The sequence below is a fragment of the Vanacampus margaritifer genome, chromosome 2, assembly GCF_051991255.1.
Source record: "Vanacampus margaritifer isolate UIUO_Vmar chromosome 2, RoL_Vmar_1.0, whole genome shotgun sequence".
Lineage (NCBI taxonomy): Eukaryota > Metazoa > Chordata > Actinopteri > Syngnathiformes > Syngnathidae > Vanacampus > Vanacampus margaritifer.
In genome coordinates, this window is record NC_135433.1 from 41,562,494 (window position 1) to 41,583,085 (window position 20,592).

General features: G+C 36.9%; 2 protein-coding genes across 7 annotated transcripts; both read right to left on the minus strand.

Moving 5' to 3' along the window:
- Positions 1 to 1,081: 1,081 nt before the first annotated feature.
- On the minus strand, positions 1,082 to 11,973 carry cdc20 (cell division cycle 20 homolog). 5 transcript variants are annotated; one of them, XM_077558761.1, is made up of 12 exons: positions 11,692 to 11,973; positions 11,366 to 11,611; positions 8,804 to 8,860; positions 7,278 to 7,420; positions 7,089 to 7,185; positions 6,710 to 6,835; positions 6,436 to 6,632; positions 5,501 to 5,595; positions 4,338 to 4,572; positions 3,567 to 3,692; positions 1,932 to 2,049; positions 1,082 to 1,637 (listed from the first exon to the last, which is right to left on the minus strand). In XM_077558761.1, the coding sequence occupies exons 2-12, from the start codon at positions 11,562 to 11,564 to the stop codon at positions 1,462 to 1,464; spliced, it is 1,569 nt and encodes a 522-aa protein (XP_077414887.1). In that variant the 5' UTR covers positions 11,565 to 11,611; positions 11,692 to 11,973; the 3' UTR covers positions 1,082 to 1,461. The 5 variants fall into 5 exon arrangements, with proteins under 5 accessions (XP_077414887.1, XP_077414888.1, XP_077414886.1 ...); XM_077558762.1 differs by having other exon boundaries at positions 11,390 to 11,615; XM_077558760.1 differs by having other exon boundaries at positions 11,366 to 11,615.
- A 147-nt stretch (positions 11,974 to 12,120) lies between these two features.
- On the minus strand, positions 12,121 to 19,353 carry LOC144044387 (uncharacterized). Of its 2 annotated transcripts, none has more exons than XM_077558767.1 (6): positions 19,139 to 19,353; positions 17,432 to 17,611; positions 17,083 to 17,340; positions 15,304 to 15,405; positions 14,640 to 14,657; positions 12,121 to 14,448 (listed from the first exon to the last, which is right to left on the minus strand). In XM_077558767.1, the coding sequence occupies exons 1-6, from the start codon at positions 19,206 to 19,208 to the stop codon at positions 14,363 to 14,365; spliced, it is 714 nt and encodes a 237-aa protein (XP_077414893.1). In that variant the 5' UTR covers positions 19,209 to 19,353; the 3' UTR covers positions 12,121 to 14,362. The 2 variants fall into 2 exon arrangements, with proteins under 2 accessions (XP_077414893.1, XP_077414892.1); XM_077558766.1 differs by having other exon boundaries at positions 12,121 to 14,461.
- Positions 19,354 to 20,592: the final 1,239 nt, after the last annotated feature.

Sequence of the window (20,592 nt, forward strand, 5' to 3'; positions counted from 1 at the left end):
TAATGTACCAAATATTCTATATTTTGTTTAAAAACATAATAGACAAAGGAAAGAGCTGGTTTTATTTAAACAAACATATTTTAATTATACGTATTTTTGCTCAAGGTTATCATCCCGTCAAAATTTAATATCGACCAATGCCTAGGTAGGAAAAATAAGCAGTGTTTATAAAGACAAAATCATTTTAGCTCATGGATGCAGCTCTTTATACACAACACTGAGTGTATGTGGCACATGGACACGTGCCACATACACACAATGGCCCAGTTTAGTAAGCGCACAATGGCCTCAGTGAATTTTGGACCTGGGCCTTTCGAGTGACTCCATCCAATTCGTAACAATCATGTTGCAAAATAACGTACATAAACGCTATAGGTGGTATTAAATGACAGGTACATTTCACATATTTGAGGATGAATACTATCATTACTAAAGCAAGAGACAGTTAACTTCATCTTCCAATACATCACCGCCAAACCTCTACACTACAATATCGCAGTCCACGATTAATATTTTACTCCATAAATAGAAAACACTCACCGGAAAATAGAGATGCTGGTGCAGATGCAGCAAACCTGTCTTTGCTCCTGCCTGGCTGCGTAAGCTAGCTTTAGCCTTTAGCGCTCACACGTATACTTCCCTGAAAGTGGCCAAAATTCATTTTCCCGTTTGAAACAAGCCAATCAGCAACAGTGCTGGTGGACTTTGCGTCATAAAGTCCAGTTTTTCTTGAAAAGTGCTTTTATTTTATCATGTCTGATAAACGTAGCTCAACCAATAAGAGCACAAAATAAAATCCATCACTCTGAGCCAAGGACAAAGGCAGAGTGGTGAACCTAGATCTGATTGGTTAAAATGAGCCATTAACTTAAAATTAATCAAATAGTACATGAATGAGCCCCATTAAAACTAATTGTGACAATTTCATTGGTTACTACTCCCATGTAGAGTGTACTCCTATCAATGATCCATTAAAAACTAATGAAAAAGTAATGAACATTTTAGTTAAATAGTTGGATGGATTAAAGACTTCAGAATGCTTCAGCTGGCCACGGCAAGAATGAAATTCAAGCAACCCAAGTTCAAGAAAAATACATTTTAAAAATTGGAGAAAAAAAAAAAATACAAAGTCAATGCTATAGGACTCTTGATAATGTAATCTGTACAGTGGGTATTGTATTCCATTGCATTTTTCCAGTATCATATTTTCATTTAAACCAACTATTTATAGAACTGAAAATATGTATTAGGAAAAAAAAAAACTTTATTCACAAGTTGAACGTCAATGTATGCAAAAAAGTTTGACAGAAGAAGAATTCAATGATCAAGGAAACAATCCATTTTCTATAGCACAATGCATGCAGTACATTTGAAAAGCAACTGAGCAAATGCAATTTGTACAAAAAAATATTTAAAAAATTGTAGATTAAGATGCCAGTGCATTGCTCTAGTCCAATCAAATCATCTGATGGAGCGAGTTAAGGCCGTGTTCAGGGAAAGTGGCGTCTTGTCTTTGGATTTTTTCTTGGGGTCCACCTCAAAGCTCTTCCACATGCGAATGGACTCATCCGCTGACAGACTGGCCACCGTGGAACCATCTGGACTCATGGCAATGTTGAGGACTCGCTCCATGTGACCTGGGGGTGGTGCAGGGAGAATTTTAACACCGTGGATCGGAAATGAATGGAAAAGCCATTACAGTGTTTCTTCGCTAGATCACTGTTCACTTTTGGCAACCTGGCTGTTTTTTGTTTTCTTTATAAGCATGCAATTTTACAGTAGTGGACCTTTTTTTTTTTTTCCTTTCAGGAATGTTTGAACAGTGAATGTTTAAACGAGAGAAATGTCAGAAAATCTTAAAGGGACACTTGGCTCATTGAGTACCAGCGGGTAGTTGAGTCACTTCCCATTTGACGAGAAGAAACACTTACCATTGAGCTCTGAAACTCGTCTCATGGTCGGGTACTTCCAGATGACCAGGTTATGTTGAGTGAAACCGTGTGCCGAGACCAGCTCTTTGTAGTTGGGAGCAAACGCAAGTGCAGACACCTAAAAGATGTCCAAACGTTAAAAAGCAAAGCATGAGTAGAATACCAAACATAGCAACGTAGATGCGTCAAATGTTTCCTCAAATTGTTGGGTCCTAGGACCTTATACAACATTTTCCAAGGATACCTACATTAAACAATGTAAACAAAGCAGTGTTCATACAGACAATGAAGCCAAATTTGAGTCTTTTCCAAAACCTTGCAATCAAGGTCAGCAGAGGCTCGATTATCATAAGTCTAAAACATTAAGATGAGGTTTGGTGTTACTAGGCAATTCACACCCCAAGGATGCGCTGTTCAAGAAGGGATAGCTACCTTTCACATTTGAGCCAGTTCAGTTCCAATTGTCAGTATCGGGGTATCGATACCAGTAACAGCACCAATTTTTGGTACTTTTGTTCTGTTTGTGGTGGTAAATGTTATTTACTTAACAATAAATCGAATTAATTCGATTATTTGTCATTTTGAAAATTAAATTGTTGAAAATTTGCTAAATCGTGAAACCGAATTTTGTCTTCTAGATTATCAAAAGCTCTTATGGTCGGTTACATCTAAATGTGATTGTGAATTGTAATTAAGTAACTATGAATGTTAAAACTGATTTAGAAGCAGTATATATTATTGTTGTCTGAACATTTTGCACAGGAATCATTTTTGAATAAATGAAACATTTAAATATACGCGTTTATTAGATTAAAATCGTAAACGTCCTGAATGACAAATTTTATATATATATATATAATTCACTTTTAACAGTTATTTTCATTAAATAAAACTTCATGAATTTAAAACATGAGCCAGATATGACAGAATTAAAAAAACAAAACAAGATATAACGTTGATAAAGTATCAAATACAAAAAATAATTTTATATTACAAATTACAAAGTGAGAAGCAAAGTTGTTGTTTCTTTACAATGAATGCAAACAACAACGTTAAACAGTAATACAAGAACAGAAGATAAAAGATTGCATTAATGTTATTTTGGTTCCTTAACAACTGCACAATTGTTTAAACCCATTTTCAAGAACGTGCCTGCCATGCAAAGTGAGATTAATTCGAACCCAACTCAGAGCAAAATCTCGCAAAAAAATAAAAATAAATAAAAAAAGCCGGTGTGAACGACACTGAAGAGAAGAGAATACCTGAGAATGACTTAATTAAAAATATATATTTTTTAACTAGGAATTCAAGCATGGGTGCTTCAGCATGGGAGACATTTACACATAAAACCAACGCAGCATTAAAAAAAAAAAAAAAAAGCCTTTTTTTGACAGAACCCTAAACTAAAAAAAAAAAAGCCTTTTTTTGACAGAACCCTAAACTAAAAAAAAGCCTCTTTTTTTTTTTAAGTGTCTCCATCATTATCAGTCAAATTATATTAAATTGACAAATAAACATGGGGAAAAAAAGAAAAGAAAAAAAAGTGTGGAAATATTTGCACCAAATTAAAATTGGCATGAATGCGGAGCATTTCAAATGTTTCATTCAATGAACTTCGTTCGTTTAGTCGTTTACCTGGGATTGTGTGTCAAGTGAGCTGAGGCAGGAGCCACTGTTGACGTTCCACACACGGATGTGGCAGTCCAAGGTACCGCCACCCGAAGCCAGGATGTTGGATTGCCATGGACACCAAGCCAAAGCCTAAAAAAGTACAAATGCTAAATTATTTGAGCTGAAAATTGTTGTATAACAGCAATTGAAGTTGCAATATGAGACAAACATGTAGATATTAAATTTTAAAATTGAAGCAAGAAATGGCAAAAGCTTTAATACTGTGGCCTAAGAGAGTAACAAAGAATAGTTGTAAATTACTCACAATATTTGGGGTAATTGCATAAGAAAATGTGATATTTAAAGGAAAAAATAGTTTTGAAATTAAAGTGTAGTTTTACGGTAACAGATTTATTTGAAAGTATTATTTTTCATTAAGTGCTCATTTTACAAGAATAGTCACGTGTAAGGAACCAATTTGGTTTGTAATTGAAGTGGTAATTTTACAATAGTTGTATTCGAGAACAAGTTATTTGAGAATAAAAACAAAAGATTATGAGAAGAGTCAAGAAGGGGAATAAAAATCATGATTTCGCTTTCTGAAATTTCAGTGTCTTTTAAATAAAGAGAAAAAAAAAAACTTTAAAAACCTCAAAACTTTATTATTAACTTTATTTATTTAAAAGATTAAAATCATTATTCGACCATTTATTTAAAACAAACGTTCACTTGAACCTGGTAGTTTTCACAACTCCCCATTGGAAAATTAGTAGGACAAACAACTCTGTAGCCCACCTTGACAGCCCCTTTGTGGAGACTGAGTGTGTGCAGCGACTGGCTGACATCTGTACGGCCTTGGGCCACGCGGGGCCAGATGTACACCAGGTTGTCGTTGCCACCGCTGGCTAGGTAGCGGCCATCCGGGGACCACTGCAGCCCGCACACTTCCTGGGAGTGGCCCTGTAGCGTGAGGATGTGGTGCTCCGCCACCCGCACGTCATGGTGGTGAATTTGACCTGAGCGGCTGCCACTAGAACGGGGGTGAGTTTGGAGTTGGTAAGTAGTGGAGGAGCAGGAAAGCAGACAAATACAACTTTTTCATTAGCCTCAACATTGGCACATTCACAGCGTGTGGGGTTGTGCCATAGCATTTCACGAGTGGCGAGTCCAGGCCACTGAATTCCCGTCACAAAGAACAGCCCATAATATACAGAGAAGATTTCACAGATGAAATTTCCAGGTTCAAAAGGGAAAGCCAGAAATTTACTTTACAACAATATGTGGCCCTCACTAAACTGCATTCTGAGTAATATTGAGTTTGTAGAAAATTTGTTTAACAGCGACATCGACCCATTTATATCATTCTCAGGGGGCGGCCATTTTGCCCCTTGCTGATGACTGAAAGTGACATCACAGTTGCTCAGGTAACAACAAATGTAAACTTCAGAAAACAAGTGAGCTGTGATTTGTCAGATGGATAAAAAACGGTTGATTCAGCTGCTTAGCTCAAATTCTACAGATGCATTATTAATCAGAATACAGTGTTTTAACGAGTGGGGCTGCACAGAACAATAAGTTTATTAAAATTTAAGAAAATTTTGGGGTTGACTGCCCCTGTAAGCCAGTGAGACACAGCCTTCCACCTTCAAGGCATAAATACAGTAAGTTTGCGTTTGTTTCATTCTTTAGTACATATGAAATTGTAAATATGGTTCAGCATCGTTGTAAAACAATGTTTATTGTATTTTCCTTCATTTGGTGACACTAAGTTAAATGTGTTCGCTGGCCAATCATATGATAGAGATGACGTAGCCCCCGCCCACCCCTACTCAACCGGCGTTTTAGAACCACCTCCGAAATGGTTCCATTACAGGTGCTCGGCCCGAAAAAGACAAACTGGGAAAAAATAATAATAATAATGATAATAAAATAAAATAAATTAAACACCATGAAAATACCTGGACAATATGTGGCTGTTCCAACTCATGCTGCTGACTCGTGCAGAGTGGCTGTTCATGCTGCGAAGACATTTCTCTGCCTCCACGTCCCACAACTACAAAAAAAAAACAACAACAACAACAAAAAAAAAAAACAATGCAGTTAGCAGATACAGGGAGAAATTAACTATGGGATAAAAAAAAAATAAAAAAAATCTTATTACCTTCACACACAAAAATAAACCAGAATTTCATATCTCCCCACACATACAGTATACATAAAAAATTATGTTACGACAAGTGAAAGCCGGGCCAATGCTGATCCTAGAGTGTCCTTTTTTCCGGATAGCCTCCCCTTTTCTTTTTTTTGTCTCCTCAGAAAAAACAGTCGTTTTGCAGCTTCTGCCACGACAGCAGCAATTGACGTTCAAACTGACTTCTGTCTTTTGTAAAAAAGCTGCCACCCTCCTTGAGAGTTGGGGAAATATTTTTTTTAATGGTTAAAAAAGTTCCAAAGTGGAAAACAAACAAACAAAAAAAAAACACATTTTGATTGACCTGCCTCCCACAACAAAAAAAATCTAATTTAAATTGACTTTAACAAAATCTGATATGCATAAATTAAAATTGTAATGACAACCAAAAAATGCTATTTTTTGTTGTTGTATTTTTCCCCCTCATTTAGATTAGATTTTTTTTTTCTGCACACAAAAAAATAACTGATCAGCTATACAAAAACAAGTTTAGCATTTTGTTTGCCCTGCCGCCCTTCTAAAATTTTCCTTATTTCAATTTTCACCCAAAAACAAACAAGCTTGAAAATGTTTCCAAGTGTTAACTTTCATTAACACCCTCAGAAATAAGATTCCGCTTTCATAAACTGTTTGATGCCATGTTGTTGGACACTTTTCTTAAAAAACGCTGCAAAGAAAAAAGAAAAGAAAAAAGAAACTGACTTGTACTGCACAGTCACTGGTGCCAACTGCCAGGTAGCTGCCCTCCTTGGCCCAGGACAGCGAGCTGATGTAGTCCACGTCATTGTCCATGGTCATGAGGTGGGTGATATTTCCCTGAGTGGCGTCCCACAGGTACACGCTGTCTTTGAGAGCCACCGCCATAACGTTGCGGCTGCTCCAGTCTAGCAGATTCAAATCTGGGGGTGGGACCAAAAAAGTCAACATCGTATACCACAATACAGGTTTGGACCACTATAGGGGAGGCAAAACATACAAAAATCATCCCGGACGTCAGGCGCGTCTAAGATTTTGTCGGCGGTCGACGAGATGTGTCGTGTCTTTTTGGTGGACATGGGCGTTATGGTGTGACTGTAGAGGGACTTCAAGGAGTTGTGTTGGCCTGGAAAAGAAGACAATTCATAGGCTAGTATTACACTTCAGGTCTAAGTGCCCATTCCTGAGCACCCCTCCACATACATTTCAAGTGACAATAGTCATGAATAATCCAAATTGCAAAAAAAAAAGCATAGTTGGCTTGGGATTTTCCCTCTTACGCCGCCATGATACATTTCCCAATAGCATCAACCGAACGATATAGCATAAAGCAAGCCTTTTGGATTTATTTGCTAGCTAAAGCAGAGTGGCGGTGTTACCATCTGGGTTAACTGTTGGCTTCCCACTGAACTGCAGGATGCGGGCCTCTTCTAGGTTGCATCCGTTCAACGCGATGGACCACGTCTTTTGTTGTTCCTAGGACAACATACCCGAGGATTACAGAAATCATTAAACTCATACGTGAATGTTCTGTAAAGTATGCTGAAGACGATTTCAAGGTGGCTTGCCAACAAAACTGCTGAAACGCTCTCTTCCTTGGGTCGAGTCTCCTTTGAGAGCAAGAAACTTGCCACCTCCATTTGTTTTTCATTACGAACGGGAATGAAGCGGTCCTCTCCCATCATCTTTGACGGCGTGGCTTTCCGTCTGCCTATTTAAAAAAATAAAAAAATAAATAAAAAATAAAAAGGCAAATCGTCAACACACTGCTTAAAAGGGGAAGTAAACAATTCTTTACAATATGTTCCATGCACTCCCACTAGTCTAAAAATGCTATTCTGATCCTTCCATCCATTTTGGTAACCGCTTATCCCCACAAGGGTCGCTGGAGCCTATCCCAGCTGCCTTTGGGCAGTAGCCGGGGTACACCCTGAACTGGTTGCCAGCTTTTCAGATGCATTTGTTTTTTATTAAATATGAAAAAAAAACACAAAAATCCACCCATTTTGAACCAATCTCAAGGCTGGGGCTGCCATTTTTTCCCCCAGTCAAAAAGTGAGCTGTGACAGTCGTACTATACAATAAATACTTTGTTGCTACTTACTGGATTTAGTCTATTGCTGGGTAGGTCTGGAATGTAACCCCCATGATAAAACAATGGATTACTGTAATTGTTGCGTAGCTACGTTTCAGATCATTTATTGGATCATATCCTGCAACATTCGTACCCATTCAAACAAACACCTTTACAAGTGGTCTAATTATTTGGTAATATGAACTCAAAGTGGTCCAGGTTCATTTTGCCTTGGGAGCTTTTTCAAATGAACCCAACAACAGAATGAGTCCAGGTGTTTGTTTTTAAGGAACATTGGGGTCTTCGGTAAACGACAGTCCGACAAATGAGGTTTCCAGGTTAGAAATGGCACACGATGAGCGAGTTTTGCGCAGCTGCATACATAAGAATGCACGATCACATGCCGTGAGAAGGAATTCTCAGTTATCCATTTGATTTTTCCCCCCATCCATATTAATGACCTACAAGTATTTCCTGTACAGGGTCTTCACACAGCCTCCACCACAAGACAGCTGACGCCTGGCATAAGGCTTTTTGCCATATTTGGCACTAGATGGAAAGCGACCAAAGAGGAAGTAGCCTCCTGCCTTCTCCCACTTGTTTGGTCAGAAAAACCTATTTGTCAGAATTTCAACAGAAAGCCCTGGCTAGACTCATAAGGAGAAATGAGACTATCAGCAGCTTTAAAAAATAAAAAAAGAGGGGGAGTGCATGAGTTCATCATTACGGATTCCTCTGTAATACTCTGGTAAAGGCTCTTTTTTTTTTTTTTTAAGGCTGAAATCACTCCGCCACCATCTCTTTATCAGATACACCAAGCAATCATCACAGCGCAGGTGCAAAGGCAGTTCACATCTACCCCATGCACTGCCAATCTCTGCTGTTCCACTGCAGCACACACACATTAAATGCGTTGGCCGACGACACGCTGCGCCATGCTTAGTGCAGTGTACAGATCTCAAACATTCTTGTGTTAGATTTAGGTTAGTGATGGACTACGGCGCATTATGACTTACATACCAATTCGGGTTACGTCAGCACCGCAGGAAAGGAACTCCGCCATAACATGAGGGACACCTGGAATTTGAAACCCAATTTTGAAACCATAATCCTAGTTTGAAACCTGAATTTTAAACCCAGACGCAACTGTATGTAACGCATTGCCGGTATCCTAGTTTGTTACGATTACCTTACCATCACCTGTGCTGAGGAAGAACTGTAGGTAACGGCCAATCATGGCTTACCTGTTTTTTGGGTTTAGTCAGAAATCTGAGCCATGATTGGTCATTCCCTACCTCCTCACCATAGGTGATGTCATCTTCAGTTGACAGCAAGTGGAAAAATGGTTTTAAAAGTTATTATTGGTACATGAAAAATAATGAAGTTATCAAAGTCATTCTGGACAAAATATTAACTTTTTAATGCTGAAAACCGTCAATGAGTCAAGTATCCCTTTAACCCCATTTTAAAACCCTAATCTTACTTTGAAACCTTAAACTATAATCTAAGACAATTTCAAACCAAATTACATTATGAACACCCCCCCCCTTTTTCTTTTTTTTTAAAATTGATTCTGCAATATATCGTGATATTACAGCGCGCAATTCTCAAATCAATTCGATGTGTGGCGGAACCGATATTTAAACATCAATTTTTTTATGGGAATATTCAACAAAACGTCTTACTTAGGGTTAGGATTCACACATTAAGCATGGAACAATGTTATATTAATGGAACATTAAGCCTTAATATTTTATTTCAGTGCTGTTCAAACATGAAACAGACTGCAACCTGTTTGTTAAATGCAGTGGCTCAGTTCTAAGCCTCAATTGTCAGATAAATAAATACATTTTCATACAGATCTTATAGTGTACATGTACAAGTTTACTGATTAATATTTGCTAAATTTGAGGGAAAAAAAAGAAGAAAAAAAATCGCAATAATCAATTTATAGATTTTCATCGGGATTAATCTGTATCAAATCGAATCGTGACCGATGAATCGAATCGCCAGGTACTGGGCAATTCACACCCCTACTAATTTTTAACCCTAACCTGACATTGAAAGCCTAAAAATAAAAACTGAAAATCATAAAATTGCTTAGTTACAACATAATGGCATGATGAAATTTCATTAAAATTTTCACTAATAAAATAACAAATTACTGTGAAATATTATATATTTTTTCCTAACATTTCTACGAATGTGTACAACTACCTATGTAGTCAAAATAACTTTGCTACATTTTGAAATATCTATATGAGATTAAAAATACGCATTTGATCATCACATTTAAAAATGACACTGTTGTTTTTGGTTCCCATTTGGAAGGGGACTTCTACTGTATGTCGTGCTACTTAACATGTTCACAAGTGGACAAACTGGAAAGCGCAGTTAGTTTTGTCAACCATTTGAATCTCTTATAAATTCAAGGCATAACTGACATGAAGGTTAATTATAATATATTACACGAGTTGCCGTATTTTACCCATCTAATTTACCTTATCATGGCAGATCAAGTTGTCTATTGTCTGAGTTGCATTCTCTTTCTCCCGATTAAATCAAAACCATTATCCTCGGATATCTGGGTAGTAGTGTGTTTAAAGACCTTAAGTGCTGTAAAAGTATATTTAAAAAATAAAAAGATGGCGGAGTATATTGAAATAGGGGACTATATAAAAAAAGCTCCATAGCCTAAATTTGATTAATCATTTCAATATCACGGATTTTCACATGCGAGGGGTGGGGGTCGAGGGGGTATGTGAGATTAGTGTACAGTAATCGATTCTTCATGTTGCTTCATGACTCATGAGGTTGCCTCTACACTCCGCGTCATGCTTAGTCTAGCCCAGGTTAGCAGCGTGCGCACGTTTAAAACCCCTGGCCGTTATTTGTCCATTTTCTGTTTTTCATCAAAGAAAAAGCATTTGAAAAAAAATACACTAGGGACCTGACATTTTACCAGGATTGTTTAAAAAATGTAGAAGTTCAAATTGGCGCCATGCTGTAATTTATAATTATTACCAAACAGGAGGGAGAGATTCACACGAAGTTGTTGTAATAATGCCCGATTTTGGCTCATTGACTCCCATTATAAATCACAGTTTTTGATATGCTGTGAACCTGATGTGTTATAATGCATTTTCCGTGATTACTTTGTGCTATTCGGAAAACTGCCATTGTGTGAAAACTGGGCATTCAGAAAAAAAAATTCTATTGTTATGACTTATTCAAGCCTCTAAATATGTCATATGAAATATTCAAATTAGTGGTTGGTACACACACACACACGCACACGCACACGCACACGCACACGCACACGCACACAAGTTAGTCTTGCTATTAGCATAATACCACTAGTAGTAGTAGTCATAAAAGCGAATTGGCGTTTCCATCCGTAGTAATGACTTTAACATACTCACAATACTGTACTGTAAATATGCATTTTGTTTTTTCTTATGGGCGAAGAGAACGCAATGAACTTGTACGTACGTCGTAAACCGAGGACCCCTGTACTACACATTACTGTACTAGTCATTTGAGAACTATCAAAAGGCTTATTTTACCGTCGCCATGCCTTACCTGGCGTCTTACTCGGCGTCTTACCCGGCGTCTTAGAAGTGTTCAGGGAGGTGTTGGCATACTTCATAGGGGACAAGCCAGTCGAAGACGTGTTGGACGAGCTGGCTTTTCTCTGCCAGCGGGCAATCGGAGCGTTGGTAATGGGGATGTCCAGCTTCAGAGTGTTGCTGATGTCGTTTTCCAGTCCGAACTGCGCCATTGTCAGTATTACTCTCTCGCTCTCTCTTTAGTTTCCTCTCGCGCTGTCTTTCTGGGGGAAGGATTGCACGGTAAACGCAGCCCTTAAAAAGTTTCGATTACGTCCCGCCAAAGTAAGCGTTACTCACCCTCAGCACGTAATTTGAAGCACAGTCTAGTAAGCACAATGAAAGCTGACCAAGCCTCTGTAGCAGCCTCTTCAACTGCCTTCCGATATTTTTTGAAAAGACGCCACATTATTTAAATCCCGCAGACAGCCACGCGATTGGTTGAAATATCCCTACGTGATTGGTGACTATGCTGCGCGGATTTCCGGGCAAAAATGGGGAATGATGCTCAACGTCGCCATCTATCGCAAAGGAGGTGATATCGTTATTTAAATTTTCAACAAGGAGTTTGACATTGTTTGGCAAAACCAGTCAAACAGTCGTACTTTTGCAAAAACAATTAAATTAATTCACGTAAATGTAGCAAAAAACACCACAGTTAAAATCTATAAAGAGTAATGGCTTATTTCAACGAACAGGTTAATATTAACCAGAGTTGCATGCATTAAATTCTGATTTAGAATATGTGATAAAATGATCTTTAATTACATTTATACAAACAAAAACACATAAGCATTGTGCAGAGAAGGCTTATACATACATGTAACAGATTAAACCATAACTCTCCTGTAATTACACCTTTCAATATTTGGCAGTATGGCTATGATTGGTGAGTCAAAATAACGTTAAGACAATTGGTAATGAACATTTAATATTAAACAACACAACTTTTCACTCAGTTGTACAAAACAAAATAAAAATAAGTAGTTTTTAGCAATTGCATCTATATTTTTGTGCTCATTGGTCTATTAGCGTGCATGATAAAGTGCATTCAAATAGTCAAAAGTCCATCTGGTGTAAATCAAAATAAATGGATGAATTTTTTTATCATTGTACACACAAGTTGACCACTGCAATTGACTCGTCATAGCAAACATTTGATAGTGTTTTGCCCTTCAAGGAGCAGTTCAGGATATGGTGTCTGGCTCAGAGGCATCACAGCCCGTGTCCAGGGCTGGTCTTAAAACTGTGTCCGCATGGTGGCAGGTGACAAGTTTAGCCACTTGGTCACGGCTGCCCCCCAGCTAAATGTCATTTTTGGACCATTGTTGCCTCATTGGTTTGACTTGATGGCTAGCGTATGGAACAATTTTGGCTGGTGTGGCCACATTAGAACGCCTCATTGTCAGCCATGACAACTAATGTTATGCAAATGATTGCAAAAAAACAGGTAAAACCGTTTTTTTTTTTTTTTTAAGTCAGATGCAACAGCCAACATGTGGACAGGAGGACCTTTCTATCACAGTGTGGGAAATCCCCACAATGACCAGATAGATGTGAGCTACTGTAGCATTTAAGTGAACATATTTATGGGGCTCAAATATGTACTGTAGTTATGTGTAAGCATAAGAAAGATGCTAGATGAAGTAGCATCCGGTTTGGTGGTATATGATTGATGGCTGATAGTTGAGTGGGGTGTGGTTTGAGCAGACATGCCCACAACATTCAAGAGCAGAGAGAATGGCTTGATTTTCCCATCATTTGAACTTCATTTTATATATGTGGTGACTTTTTAATCATTTAAATTTGGGTGGGTTGGTACCAACACTCTTCCCTGTGGTGTTGTAAATTTTAGAAAAGGAGTCCGCCTTACAAGGACATTAAAGAAGTCAACCCAAAATCTCTCTTTACAATCATTTGTTGTATGTGCCCCCATTAGTGTAAATACGGCATTCTGATTAATATTGTGTTTGTGGAATATGAGTTAAGCAGCAAAATCTACCCGCTTTTATCAATTGAAAAAAAATAGATTAATACAGAAACGTATTGTATTCACTTGAAGAAAAAAAACTCCTGCTTTTCTGACAAATGTTCTGAGGGAGCTTGTTTTTGTGTGTAATTTTTTTAAATGTTCTGTTTTTCTGAATATTTATATTTTAAAAAAAAAACTGAAAAACAGGGGGGGAGATTATTCAGAAAAATATATTATATATATATATATAATAATATATAATATATAATATTCAGAAAAACAGGAGAAAAAATTATTTTAATAAAAAACTGAAAACTAATTATAAGTTGCAGACACTTTCCCGCATGCCGTAGAAACTTAACTGTTAGCTTACCAAAATCATGCCGATTGATTGACATGTTCTTTAGCTGAGCCAGTAGGTGATATAGTTGAAGGCACGTTGGAGGTATGTGGGAAAGTGTCTGCCAATAATGAGTCTGCAACAAGTCACTTAGTTCAGAGGTAATTCAAAAAAAAAAAAAACTCAGAAAAACACACCACCCACCGGCTTCTGTTTTTTTTTTTTAAATAATGTTTTTTCAGTTTAAAAAAAAATGCTTTTTTGAATATTTATTTTTTATTTTTTCTGAATATTCCTCAACACATTACATTGCCGTTAATGTATTATTTGGGAAGCTGTTACCGGAGGCATAAAAAAAATACTGTCATTTTTTGAGGTACTGAATAAGTCATAGGAGTATCACAAAGTACAAGAGAGAAATAGAACAAGAGAGGGTACTGTGGGCTCATGTGGAGTCACGGTGTCGGCCCACACAAAAGAAAATTATTGGTTGACATCCCCGTTCAAGTCTACCCTAGTGTAAATGTTTCTGCCAAATTTTCATCCTCTCATCATTGATTGTTTGGCTTATCTGCTCCGCTAATATTGGTTCATTCAAATGTCCTACAAACAAACACTTGGGCTGTTACAGTTCGGTATTTTCACAATTTGACATTGAATCATAAGATTTGATAACCGTTGCCCTTTTTCTCTGGATGGAAATCTGCCATGTCCTTTGGGTAGTGTACGATCGAACCAAGAACACCTACAAGAGAAAACTGATTACCCACAGGGTTCATCAGTTGCTCAAGTTAAACAACAAGTGAGGTCAAGACGATGACAAGTCAGGAGAAAATAAAGTTACTGTGTGCAAAGTGCATTAAATATTCAACTTTTTCCACTAATCTTCCAACCAGTGCTGTTAACAGAGAATCATCAAGAATGTTGTTTTCTTACCTCCGGGGAGCCACAGCCCTAAGAAGATAGAAAGAAAGAAAAGAAAAGAAAAAAAAAAAACACATGACCATGCTTGAAATTCCTCCAGGAGTGTGAGGACAGGACATGCTGTAAAAAGTTGATTCGGCATTCAATGACATTGAAGGAAATTGTCTTCACTCTTATTCACTTATATGGATAGAGCTAATCAGCACACAAAAATTTGTAAGCATAAAACATGTACAAAATACATGAACATATTCTAGTGTCTGTGTACATGCATTTGCCTTCAAAAGGTGGGGAGTACTGGCATGTGACATCTGCAAGTATGTACGTTGAGTGTCGGGGTGTGAGTGTGCTCGTTGTGTTTATGCCGTTTTACTCCCAGTGTTTAATATAAGTCCATTGTCTCTCCTTTCCCAAAAGCAAGAGTTTTACAATGTGCAAGTACAATGTGAAAACACATAATTCAGCGACCGCTTAAAAAGTTTGTGATTTAACGGAAGCACGATAAAAAAAAATGATGATCTGACAACGGATAGGAAAAAGCATATTTTCATTCCTGATTAAAGTCATTTGCTAACAGTCCTACCAAACTCAGTGACCCAAACCACAAAGGCTGCGTTTGTTGTTGCGATAGATCACACAAATTATTTATAACAAAGAAAGAATGTAAATGACTCACCCTGTTGTTGTTTGGAGAGGAAGAGACTGAGAGCAATGAGCCCGATAAAGGCCAGCAGACCCAAGATTGGGATCAGAAAGTAAGGCATTGGAATCCCTGGAACTAAAAAAACATGACAAGAGAATGTCAATAAAATATGCTTGTGCCACAATGTAGTCTAGTACTCAATAGCAATTGCTCAGTGGTGGAGTGGTACTTGCCAGAAACTGTCCTGTTTAAAAGAATTTGTCATGAGACAAATATACAATATAGTGCGGTCAAAGTTAAAGCGTTAACGCATTGATTAATCACAAAATGTATCCCATGAATCATGTATTAACGCAGATTAATCACACTATTAATTTTGACAGCAGACGATCCTTTAGCTTTACAGCGGATGGTTACGGTAAAAGTAACACAGGTTGTGTTTGAGCAATAAACATAAGTACATGCATTAAAGTAAAGCATTTTAATAAATGTTTGCGTATGACATTCAGACTTTTAGGGTCATTTTTTCCACTGCAAAAAGAGGAAGATGAGAGTGTGCAGTTGCTCAAAAAAAGTTGATAACATTAAATGTCAAATGAATGAACACATAACAGGTGCTCTTCAAATTTGTCGAGCAAAAAATGTTGATAAAAAGCCCTTTTAATTAAGCGATTAATTGTGATTAATCAAAATTCTGAGATGTGATTAATCTGGTTCAATTCAATTCAATTCAAAAAAATTATTTCATTCTTCAAAAAATAAATGAAAGGGGACAGAAAGAAGTGAAAGAAAGAATCTGATTAAAAAATGGAATCGTTTGACAGCTCTAATGTATTAGTAATGTATGTATCAGATACTGTAGTATAGATAATGTTGTAAAACAATATTTAGTGACCATTAACTATGAACAAAAATTGTGAAAAAGTCATTATGAGCCCTCAATATTGTTTTAGGCCGAATCTTAAAATACATGTCTCCATTCTTGTGTTTTAACAAGTGCTGTCAAAGTTAAAGCGTTAATTAATTAATCACAAAAAATTATCGTATTAATGCAGATTAATCGCACTATTAATTTTGACCACAGATTATCCTTTAGTCTGACAGCAGATGGCTACGTTAATGATAGCAAAGGTTGTGTTTGAGCAATAAACATAACTACATGCATTAAAGCAAAGCATTTAATAAATGTTTGTGTATGACATTCAAAATATTCGTTCATGTCAAAATATTAGGGTCATTTCCCCCCCAATTTTTAATTATACAAGTAAATAACTGATTAGAGAAAGAGGAGGATGAAAAAAACATTGAAGACGTCATAACATTAAATGTAGAAAGAATTAACACGTAACAGGTGCTCTTCATATTTGGCAGGCAAATAATGTTGATAAAAATACTTTTTAATTAAGCGATTAATCGTGATTAATCAAAATTCTAAGACGTGATTAATCTGCTTAAAAAATGTAATCGTTTGACAGCTGTAGTTTTAACTTACTTTAAAATCAACTGCCAGTGCATTCATCTGCAAAATTACCAGTATTAGGTCTAAACCGCCTCCATGCAGAAATACTCCATGCACCATTTAGTCACGCTGATTATGAAAATAGACTGCTGATTCCATTTTTTTTTTTTTGCTGTTGTCGTTGTTTGACTTTTGACCTAGTCCCTGTCAGTCAGCGCTTTGGGGATTTTTTTTTTAGCATCTTCAGTGAGCTTTTCAGCAAATAGCTGGGTATACAGTAGGTACCACAGGAGAAAAAGCAAACAGACGAATGTGTGACTTGTGCACCATGAACATGAATAGCAGTACTCCACCTGACCAGTCCTCAGAAAGCTTCAGTTTTTCCATCAGGTTGATGCATGCGTCCTGAAGACGGATCCCCTCCCTCGCCGAACTCCCCAAGGCCTGCACCCATGACGCTTTGAGGGCCGTCGCTTGCGGTGTGTGAGCTACCCAGGTCCCGTAGTGATCCAGGGACAGGTAGAGTGAACCGTTGTAGAAAACCCGGTCGGTCCAGTGCAGCTCCGAGCCCTCCAATACACAGTCGCGGGAACGAAGGATGGTGTGGTTGCCTGGCAACAAAGACATCAGGCGGACGTCCTAACCACTAGTCCATCCACAACAAACACATTCTACTGGAATTTGATTAACGTGATATCTCACTTGATACCGCAGTCTGGTTGGCGAGGAGCCTCAGAGGGATCGAATCAGCCGACATCCTCTGAATTATGCTGTTGACTTCTTGGGTGGCACCAGAATAGGGGACCCCGTTTAGGAGGACCCGCTCCGAGATGTGCCGTGTCCCCAACGGCACCCATTGCTGCAGCTGAACTACTGCCGTGTCTGAACAGAAAGAGATGAGTAGATGAGTATGTAAGGCAGGTGCTTTTGAGTCATGGGTATTAAAGTGAGTTAAAATTTAACTTTAAGTGGCTAGCAAGTTGATTGATAGATAGAGTGGGGATTTAAAAGACAAACACCAATGGTGACCTCTCACTGTACTGTAGTACAACATAGACACATTAACACTTATGGCCAATTTGAAGTCTTCAATGAATCTAATCGCACACCAAGCCAGTCATGACTCATTATCACACATCTACCAATGCGCTGCGACAGATAAACTGTGTCCCTCTATCAGGTTTTGAGGTTTTACATACTGTACTGGAATAAAATTTATTGAGCCACAAAAACATGGCGCGACTGTGAAGGACCAACTGTGCATTCTGCATGAAATTTTTTTCAAAGTTCGAATGTCCAGGTTCAAATCTCGGCTCGGTCTATCCTGTGCACTGGAAAAAAGTATTACACATGATTAAAATATGGTAAACCGACGTAAATTCACCCTCTTGTCCTTGAAAAAGTCAGTTTAACACACTTTAATCATGTTCAACTGATTTAGGCCTACATGTTCAAATTAAGTAAATTCAAAGGATTTAATACTATTGTCATCTAATTAGAGCTTGCAAATAATATTTTTTTTTAATCAGATTAATCACATTTTAGATTTTTTATTGATTAATTAACGATTAGTCACTTAATTAAAAAGTCTTTTTATCAGCATTTTTTTGCCCGCCAAATTCAAAGACCACTTGTTATATGTTAATTATTTCTACATTTAATGTTATGAGGACCTCTTCAACATTTTTTGATTCATTGCACACTGTCATCCTCCCCTCCTCTTTTTCTAATCAATTAATTATTTGTAATAATAATAATAATTTAGAGGGTAGTTTGACATGAACCAATATTCTGTTATACGCAAACATTTATTTAATACTTTAATTGAATGCATGTGGTAGTTATGTTTATTGCTCAAACCTTACCTTACCTTTAACGTAACCATCCAATGTAAAGCTAAAGAATCACCTGCGGTCAAAATTAACAGTGCAATTAATCTATCTATCTATCTATCTATCTATCTATCTAAATACATGATTAAGGCTATAATTTTCGTGTGATTAATCAATGAGTTAACGCTTTAACTTTGACAGCACTACATAATATTTCAAACCTAATTTTGAGCACTGGTTTGTTATGTTGTGCTAATTACCTTTTATTGTTCCTACTTTGCTTGTAAATATGTTACTAGTTTTACCATTTTTTTATTGTCTGGTTTTATACATCCAATTTTATTGGCAAACACATCTAGGTTACTCACCTTAACATGAACCTCAGCGCATTCTTATTTTACAGCAATATTTACATGTAAGAACAATTATTTGATTTTAGTTACTCCTATAACAAGAAACATAAATGAATGGCATGCGATTTATCGCTGCATCGCACTTCACAATAACATATCAACGGCTAAACTCAATATCATATTGGCTTACAGTATTTTAGTTACAAAGTAAACGCGTTTCTTACCAACTGGAACCGGTAGAGCCAGTGATAAAGGGGCCAGTATCCCAAGCACGAGAATGCTAACAAAATGCATCGCTCCGAGTCCCCAAAACGCTAATAAATGTACACATGCAAGTAGATAGACGCTTTACGCCATTTAAAGCGTGCAAAGGTCGCCCAGAAGAACCTTCTTCAACAGCAATCCACGGACTAGCATCGTTCACCTCCGCCTATCAAGGAGTTTTAGTTTCTAAACTGTTGTTTATAAATAAAAAAAAACTCATTCTCCCCTCTGATTGGCTGAGAAGGCAGATACGCACGACGACTCTCCGTCCACTGATCTGTTAGCACAGAGAAACATCCGCCCATGAGACATTTAAAAGCCCTTTGTTGACTATTACAATTGGCATATTCACGAGAAACCAAATTTACTTTGTTTAACATTGTAATATTGTCCATATTGTGCATAGAGCGGCCCTGGTTCATTGCAATTTATTTTCCACAGCACTTCAGAACAACAAGTTTGTTGTTGTTTTGAGCTCCTTACATCCAGTTAATGATAGATGAAATAACGTACATTATTTAAATAACACCTGAATATAATATATTTAAAGCCTTTGAAGAATTATATGATTGATTTTGACTTTTGTTATTTAATTTCAGTTAGTTTTAATTCGTTTATGTAGTATGTTTTTTTTCATTAGTTTTTTTAAATGTTGTTTTATTTCATTTTGACTTTTGTTGTTTAATTCCAGTTAGATTTAATTAGTTTTTATAGTAGGTTTTAGGTTTTTGTTTTTTTGTTTTCAATGTTTTGGTTTAGTTGTTATTAGTTTTAGTACAAGTTTTAAGTTTTTGTTTTGTTTTGTTTTTGTTTTTTAAAATATATGGAATATTTAATTATCAAATGACAGTTTGACCTTCCTTCTTCTGTACAGATGCTCAATACCGAAATATAGGCTATCAATCCCGAAAGCTTGTGTATATCAAGATATTAATTGACAAACATGAAATCGAAGACATTTTTGCTATAATTATAGCTCGTTTTAAACTGCAAAAAAAAGCTATTGCAAAAAATGCAATTTGAGTTTTTTATTTAAAGCATTTACATTTTTATTTTACTGTATTTAGTTAAATAATAATGTTTTTTAGCTTGTTATTTGATTAGTTTTCGCTTAATTTAACAACCTTGGCATCCATGAATACAATGGGATTCTTTTTTTTTTAAATTCAAAACATATGCCTACAAGTAATATCAGTGCTCAAACTGAAGCATACATCAGTTGCACACAAAGTCACTGTGTTAAGTTCAAATACCACAACAGACAAATCATGACTTTCTTCATGTTTGTTTTCATGTACCTTTAAAAGGATTGCTCACAAACCCCTGAGACTGACTCACTGAATCTCAGAGTTCTGTCAAACACTGGTTAGCACTGCTAACCTGTGATTGACAGAACTCTGAAATGCTAACTTAT